This window comes from Limulus polyphemus, unplaced genomic scaffold (genome assembly GCF_000517525.1).
Source record: "Limulus polyphemus unplaced genomic scaffold, Limulus_polyphemus-2.1.2 Scaffold1086, whole genome shotgun sequence".
Lineage (NCBI taxonomy): Eukaryota > Metazoa > Arthropoda > Merostomata > Xiphosura > Limulidae > Limulus > Limulus polyphemus.
Genome location: NW_013666696.1, coordinates 81729 through 90482, shown reverse-complemented (window position 1 = coordinate 90482; position 8754 = coordinate 81729). Strand labels below are relative to the sequence as shown.

Here is an 8754-nt window from a genome sequence, read left to right as displayed (position 1 = left end):
CCTCTGTCACGTTGTCACCCTCTTTTATATACCCGACTACCCTATATCTAGTAAATACTAGAGCATTCGCCAAGGTACAGGATAGTTCTAGAAACGTAGAGGGCGTCAGAATCACATGATCTCGATGACGCAACAGTATATACAGAGCATTAGAAACAGTGAGGAGAAAGGGTATTGTTATCTCTCTGGTCATTTGTTAATTTCCCGTAAAAATTATTTCCGAAGAACTTTAGAGATACAAGTCCTTTCTTAAATAAAACTAGTTTATTCTTTCTCAATACTACTTTGCAATACACTTAATTTCCACAGTCACTTTAACTTAAACACATGCTATAATTCACAATGATTTACACACTTTACTTACGGCTTGACTCGATTATCACGTTATCAATTTATCTGCCAGCTTATATACTAAAATAGAGGGTGCCTAGAAAAGACTAGAGTTGCGAGGAACAGTCATGATCCTTCTAGAAACCCCAGCGTGCATGCTTCCAGCGTCACGTGACTTCCGCTGTCGTAACAGTATATAATGGCAACTGAACAGAATGTGGGTGATAAAGTATATTTTAAAGGGATACACTTTAACTTAGAACTTTCTGATAAAGTTTACTAAATACATTCAGGCATAATGTTAGTATCAGGTTTTTAAAGGGACACAATTCTTTACAGTAGGTGTCTGTGACTTGTTTGTGATAAATTTCAAGATAGCACACAATCCACTTGTTTTAAAATAATATATTTAAAACAAGCCAAACATGTGTACAAAAATTTGTTACACTATTGGTTATTACAGTTGTATCCAGTGCTTTAAGTACTTGTCTTTTTTTCATCAAAGTCCACACAGTCTGGTTCAGTTACTTTAGAACCCAAATGACAAGACGAATTATTATTTTCTACTCTATTATCTCAATACAGTCAGTGATAAATTCTCTTACATTACCCCATGGGTTACCACAGTTGTATCCAGAGATTTAAAAATGATCTTTTACATCAAAAGTGTCCACACAGGCAGGTTCAGTTACCTTAGAACACTCTTCGACAAGACAAATCATGCTCCTCTATCTTTGTTATTACATTACAAGCCGTGAAACTCACTTTAGAAATCACCCATCACAGCTAAACTCATATACAGTCTAACTTCATTTTTTTCACTTTTACTTTCACTAACTTAATGTGCTCTAACTTGGTCACCTACATATTGGTCAGCTGAAGCCTAGAACTTTGTACAAACTACAAGATGCTAAGATGTAATAATTCTCACTTAAAGCAAAGAGAAAAATTCAGAATGTTAGAGTAATGTGACATCAATTCACAACAATGAATTACACAACAATTGATTCGTAAACAGTTATCTAAGCAAACCTGCAATAGGTTATTGCTTCTAAAAGTACTAAATTTACTATATAGATCTTAACACTTGTATTAAATTTAAGTGAAACACTCATGTATATCTAACAGTTAGTTATTAGCCTAATCAGTTGAGCATTAACTTATTGTCAGGGCAAAGAGAATTAGATTTGTAATATAAAAAAAGCATTTTAAAGTACATGAACATACATATATATCAAAAGCACTGATTTTTGAGTTACTAATTCAGTACTAAAGCAGTAATAAAGCTCAGTTCTGTAAACTACTTATAAGAAGTTACCTAATTATGTGACATTTATGTCGCTACAGAAACAGCTAAGTTGTGGTGTAGAACGTCAACTACCTCTGGGCCTAGATGTATAGGAACATGAAAAGCCCACTGAAAGCTATAGAAATTTGGAATGAAAAATGTCAAATAAATTTCAGAAATTGTAAAAAATAACAGTAACTCAATTGGATTTTTATCTCCACATTCAATACATATATATATTTCAACTTTTCCTCTCTTGGAACTGTCTTCATACCAGCTGACAGTTATAAAAAAATGTTTTAAAAAACATCTTATTAAATGCTTTTGGATTGGATTACAGTCATTATTTACATTGTATCATTTATTGTTAAGGAAGTTATTGCGCATATGCAGTTGTAGAAGGAGAGTAAACGTTTGCTACAGGGCCTCTTGAACCCTTAATTTCTACATGCCCCACTATATCTGGAAAAGAACAATGTTAAATTTTCACAGTACTTAGAAAAAATTAAGGTTATAAAAAAAAACTTCTTAGTATATAATATTTGTTTTAAAATTATAATCAAAAAGTTTCTTTTGTAAGTAATTTCCCCAAAAGGTGACTGGAATTTCACCTAGAAGAGTCATCTGGTTTAACTACTTGCACCACTTTACAGTAGTGTGTTGTCTGTCAGCTGATCAGTAAACACTAAAATGATGTCACATAAGGAATGCTTAATGTTTCAATTTGTACTGTCATGATATCAGTAAAACAAGTGCATGTCACAATGATCGAGAAGAATGATTCATTTTTTAAACTACAACAGAGCATGACATCTGAACTGCAAAATCAAGAATAAAAATATTTGTTACTCTTAATTTTGCTTTTATTTTCCCTCGAAACAGAACACTTTCAGGAGCCCTGTGGAAGTAAAACTAGCACATTTAGATATATATATATACTTGCCATGTTAAAAAATGTATTATTTGGTTTGTAAATGATTTTAGTTACTGACAAGAGCTACTAATAGTAGTTTCTATAGTTTAATTAAGCATTTGTAGCAGGAAAGTTTCAAATTTTGAAATATCAAAGAATAAATATGGTAAAAGATCATTTTTCCATTCTTGTAGAAATAAATAGCTTCTTGCATGATGACTTATATGATCATAACTGAAAAGTTGCCCGTACTCTTTAGATGTGATTCACTCCATTTTACGTATTGTTAAAAAAAAAGATATTGTACTTTATTTTTGCTCAAAATATTATAAAAGTTACCTGCTTCATTTCTAACAAAATGAACATTTTCAGTTTGGAGCACAATAGGTTTTGAAAATAGCTGATTAATTTGGTTTTAAATACATGAAAACATTTTTTAAAATGATGTTTTTTTTGTAAATGAGAACAATGGTAATGTATGTACATACATTAAACTGTTATCACAATAAAAAAAGTATAGTATATATTTGCTAAATGAATCTAAGAAATTTTTTGTGTGTATCTTAGAATCTCCCCCAATGGATCTGGACTGCTCAGGAAATAATAGTTCACCTGATTACCAAGGTATTCTGTGTTATTTTTTTTACTATATCTTACTGACTGAATAAATTGTTTTAGATTTGTCTAAATATATAGTCATCTGTTGTAACAGTAACACCGACATATAATTTCCATTAGTTTGTCATCATACATATTGTTTATATCCTGTGTTCATATAGTGTAGAAAACATTCCATTTTATTAGTTTTATGAAATATCTGTGTATGTTAAATCCTTCAAATTATTACCCCACAAAGTGACTACCCAATCAACTTTGGAGGTTATTTGTATAGGTAATTAAACTGCACATGTATATGCCTTATGTCATAATTTCTTCTCGCTCCTAACTTAGTTTTTCCATTGGAGTGATAATTATACTTTCTGCACTCTTCAAAAAAAGAAAGCCCAGCATGGCGAGGTGGTTAGGACACTCGACTCGCAATCCGAGGGTCGCGGGTTCGAATCCCCGATCCACCAAACATGCTTGTCCTTTCAGCCGTGGGGGCATTATAATGTGATGGTCAATCACACTATTCGTTGGTAAAAGAGTATCCCAAGAGTTGGCAGTGGGTGGTGATGACTAGCTGCCTTCCCTCCAGTCTTACACTACTAAATTAGGGACGACTAGAGCAAAAAAAACCTTGTGTAGCTTTGTGTGAAATTCAAAACAAACAAACAAACAAAAAAAGAAATTGAAATTTTTTCAGAATTTTAAAAAGTCCCGAAATGCTTGTGAATTCTACAAACATATATCCAAATTTTATTGTGAAGTGAAGGATAGATGTAACTTTTTTTCACTTGTAATAAATATTATTTCAACATGTTTAACTTTAAACTTGTAGGTTAATGACGATTCATACTTTCAGACATGATGAACACAGGCATGTATTGTCCAGGTTTTATTTGATTTTGAATGTCTTCATTTTTTAAATAACATTTATTTGAAATTGTTTTGCTGAGATTTTTTTTTATTTAACCCAAATCTTACTATGAGAAATTATTTTTCTCTTTCAGTCTTTCTGAAAATGTACTGACCTACTCTCACCCAAAGCTATCTCGATCTAGATTTGCCCTTTAAACATTGCTAAAACTTTTCAACAGTGCACCAGTCTTTTATACCCCCTTCATTTTTGTGCCATTGCAGCAACATGTGCTGATCATGTGACCACCCCCCACCAATCATACTGTGCCACCTATAACAATGCAGGTAGCTCCCTCTACCATTGCAGCACAATCCTCACTTTCGAGAATTGGCAGATACAAGCCAGAAACACCAACAAATTAGTGAGGAGGAAGGACGGGAAGTGGGTAAGAGGGGGTAAGTATCTATCTGAAATACATTTTCAGTGTTAGAAAATGTTAACTTCTGAAATGATACTACCTCTTCTCACTCAAAGATAGAATCCCACATTGCAATGGTGGAGGGGCTGGTGAAGGTGCAAATGTAACCAAACAAGTGGAGAACAACCTCCATGAAAGAATAGGTGTGCCTAAATTATAAAAGGAGGCACAACTGTGGGGTATATCACTACTTATGGAACAGGTATGCTCTTTGCCCAGAAATGAACAAAGTAAGACACACAGGGCAAAACTTAATAGGCAGGCATCATGTCATGTAATACAGAATCCACCAATGGATGAAAGAGAGTACGTAAGGTGTCCACATATGTAACAAGTATAAGCATGTGACACAAACATAGTCTGATGGGTCCATGGACGATTACCGTCTACATCATGTTTCTTCACACCAAATTTGTTATCTTATTATGATTGTTCAGTCTGTTATGTGGACAACACCCAATACATTTGTCACTCTTTATGTACACAACATAGCTGTGTCTTTCTTGAGCAGGTATCATCTTCCTCCATGGCAATTCCACACATGTCTGTTTGCCTTTGCCTGGGGTAAGTCAACGTATTATTCTTTTTACATTAATTCGTTATTATACCTCATATTTCAGGATCCCACCTAGTGGCAGGGGTTGCCTGATCAGGTATGCTGAATATTGTATTTTGGCACTAAATCTGTATACTTCCATAATGCTCACTGTGGAGATGCGTAAAGCAGATGAGGATTTTTGCCCACTCCTACTGACCCGTGATTCTTACAATCTGAGTCTTTCTGCTTTTCAAAATAGGGAATTGCAGAAACCCATTGCACTGTCTCCTGTGGGTCATTCCTCCCGACTCTCCAGCATGTATCCCCTCTTCTTCTAGTGGAACATGGGAGTCCTTGCCACTTCCAGATTCCAGTCACTGAAGTGGTGGACCATGGAGGTTTCCTCTGGAGAGGGATTTGTACAATAAAACAAACTTCATAGTCATATGTACCCACTCTATGAGAAGAGGGCTATCGTTATTATATTTCATATTTTACAATATCATAATATGTTCCATTCAAGGTGCTTCTCTCACATGTTTTTGCCTGGGTAGACTGCACTTGTTGATCATGCTTTACAAATTTTATGCGAGGCACTTCCATCGAATGTTTTCTGCCCAGATGGACCACACTTGCTATACTCAATAAAACACAAGGTGTTTGTCCCAAATGCTTTTACCTCGGCTGATTGCACTTGTTGTTCACAAAATAATTTTGTTTATACAAACCATTTCTACTGAGTGTTTTCTGCCTGGATATACTCTATGATATCACAAGGCACTTCCCCAGATGTTTTTGCCTGGGCAGACCACACTCGTTGACCTCTAATTCACTTACGTATAAGATATGAAACAAACAATTTTATGAAAGGTGCTTTGATTGCACTTATCATACTACATCATATCACAAGGCACCTCCCTCATATGTTGATCTCTCAAAATATTATGGTCAAGATATCAATCAATCAATCTTATGCAAGGCGCTTCCACTGGGTGTTTTCTGCCCAGATGGACCTCACTTGACATACTCCATGTTATCTAAAGTGCTTCCCCAGGATGTTTCTTGCCTGGGCAGACTGCACTTGTTGATTTTATAAATTTACGCAGGGTGCTTCCATGCTGTTTTTGCCCATCGACCACACTTGGCATAATCTGTCGTATCCCAAGGTGCTTCCCCTGGATGTTTTCTACTTGGGAAGACCACACTTGGCCTATTCATATACATTTACAGTCCTTTAGCCCCAGTTACATATTCTTCTATCTGATTCTAGGCACCATTTCAAATCTGAACATGTTTGTGTCATGTGCTCACGCTTGTTACATTATGTGGACATCTTACGTACTATCTTTCATCCATGGGTGGATTCTGCATTACATGACATGATGCCTGTCTATTAAGTTCTGCCCTGTGTGTCTTACTTTGTTCATTTCTGGGCAAAGAGCATACCTGTTCCATAAGTAGTGCTATACCCCACAGTTGTGCCTCCTTTTATAACTGTGGCACACCTGTTCATTCACGGAGGTTGTTCTCTACTTGTTTGATTACTTTTGTGCCTTCACTGACCCCTTCACCATTGCAATGTGGGATTCTAGCTTTGGGTAAGAAGAAGTAGTATCATTTCAGAAGTTAACATTTTCTAACACTGAAAATGTATTTCAGATAGATACTTACCCCCTCTTACCCACTTCCCGTCCTTCCTCCTCCTCACTCATTTGCTGGTGTTTCTGGCTTGTATTTGCCAAGTCTCGAAAGTAAGGATTATGTTGCAATGGTAAAGGGAGCTACCTGCACTGGCATAGGTGACACAGTATGATTGGTGAAGGGTGGTCACATGATCAGCACATGTTGCTGCAATGGCACAAAAATTAAGGTGGTATAAAAGACTGGTGCACTGTTGAAATATTATAGCAATGTTTAGAGGGAAAATTTAGGTCAAGATAGCTTTGGGTGAGAGTAGGAAGTAGCTATCGGAAATACCTTTTCATTGTTAGAAAATGTTAACTTTAGTCACATGGTAAGGCTTATTCTCAGCTAATAATTCTGTCTAATCTCATAATATGTTGTATTTTTTAGCTTGTTATAAACATTAGGTAATTGTACATATATTATTTGGCTTATGTTTACATTGAAGGTGCTAATTAATATTGTTAGTTTAATTATATAATATTGTTAACTTATTTATGATAAAGACTAGACTTTGGTGTATAATTACATTGTGTTGGCATGGTGGATAAAGTGCTCAACTCGTGACCTAAAGATCTGGGTTTCAAATCCCTGTCACTGAACATACTCGCCCTTTCAGCTGTGGGAGCATTATAAAGTGACATTCAATCCCACTATTCATGGGTAAAAGAGTAGCCCATGAGTTGGCAGTGGATGGTGTTGACTAGCTGCCTTTCCTCTAGTCTATCACTTCTAAATTAGAGACGGCTAGTGCAAATAGCCCTTATGTAGCTTTGCGAGAGGTTAAAAAAATAATCAGTTAAATAACTTATGACTTATTATGTAAGTCAGTGCTATAATATGTTATTATTACAAATTAATTCGTACAAAATGTTTAATTTCTAAAACTAACAAGAAATTTGTTCATTTGGCCGATTCCCTTAAAACTACACCTATTGATCTTCAGTATGGTTCCTATTATTTGAAAGCAACTTTTACTTTTTAAAAATGGTGAAATTATGAAAACAGTTGAACCTTAAATGGAAGACTGAGAGCAAACTCCAGTTACTAACAGGGCCATAACAAGTTGTGAGGATACTGAGGTCATATGTTTTTTTTTTTTGGGGGGGGGGCATCCTTCGCTCACACATATATAGTTGCAAATTATTGTTTGAAACCAAAGTTTGACCTCAGTAGAATATTGGCTTTGGTTATGATGATAATTGCAAATACGGATGAAACATCTTTTTATTATGTAAAATAGAAAGTTATAGATTTAAAAGTTACCTGTACGGAGTAGCAGATTAATGAAAAAAGCAAGGACCAAACTGTTGTGAAGTATGGGCGGTTCATGACCACATAAAACCACCTTTATCATTCAGCAATTCTTCTGTTTAAACGGTTTTGGTCAGATGTCCTTAAAATGTTTCTGAAGTACCTTTCACACCATTTGTTGTTTAGTAGAGTGTTTGATATTTAGTTTTTTTTAAATTGTACAGAAACTTTCATTTACTTTTATGCACATTTTGTCAGCTCAAATCCTTTATCATAATACATAACATAACATTTTGGGACAACATGGGAACTATTGGTCCATCTTGGCTGTTACATCCTCAAAACTAAATTAAAATGATTGAAAAAAATAAAATAAAAAAATTTAAACCTAGCCCTTTTCGTTCAAATACTTATCAAGCTTTTTCTTCAACTCACTTAAATTTACTGCCTCTACAACATATGAAGGTAACCCATTCCAAAAGCCAACCATCCTGTTAGAAAAATAAAACTGACTTAACTGAAGATGACTCCTACCTTGCCAAAATTTATATTTCTGTCCCCTAGTCCTACTATTCTCATTGTTAAATATAAAAAAGATGATACATCAACACTATCAATTCCTTTTACAATCTTAAACACCTCAATGAGATCCCCCCCTAACTCTTCTTTTTTCAAGAGAAAACAGTCTGAGAGATTTCAGCCTCTCCTTTTATGACAGTCCCTCCTTCACACACACCATTCTAGTAACCCTTCTCTGAACCCTTTCCAACAATTCAATGTCTTTCCTAAGGTAAGAAGCCCAAGACTG

At 35.1% G+C, this 8754-nt stretch overlaps 1 protein-coding gene across 1 annotated transcript in view; it reads left to right on the top strand.

Moving 5' to 3' along the window:
* The window catches only part of LOC111086423, a 38754-nt gene that overhangs the window by 28158 nt on the left and 1842 nt on the right, over positions 1 to 8754 (top strand). The window contains exon 6 of the mRNA XM_022389185.1: positions 3099 to 3155. Within this exon, the coding sequence (XP_022244893.1) occupies positions 3099 to 3155 (57 nt within the window). The remainder of the gene's footprint in view (positions 1 to 3098; positions 3156 to 8754) is intronic.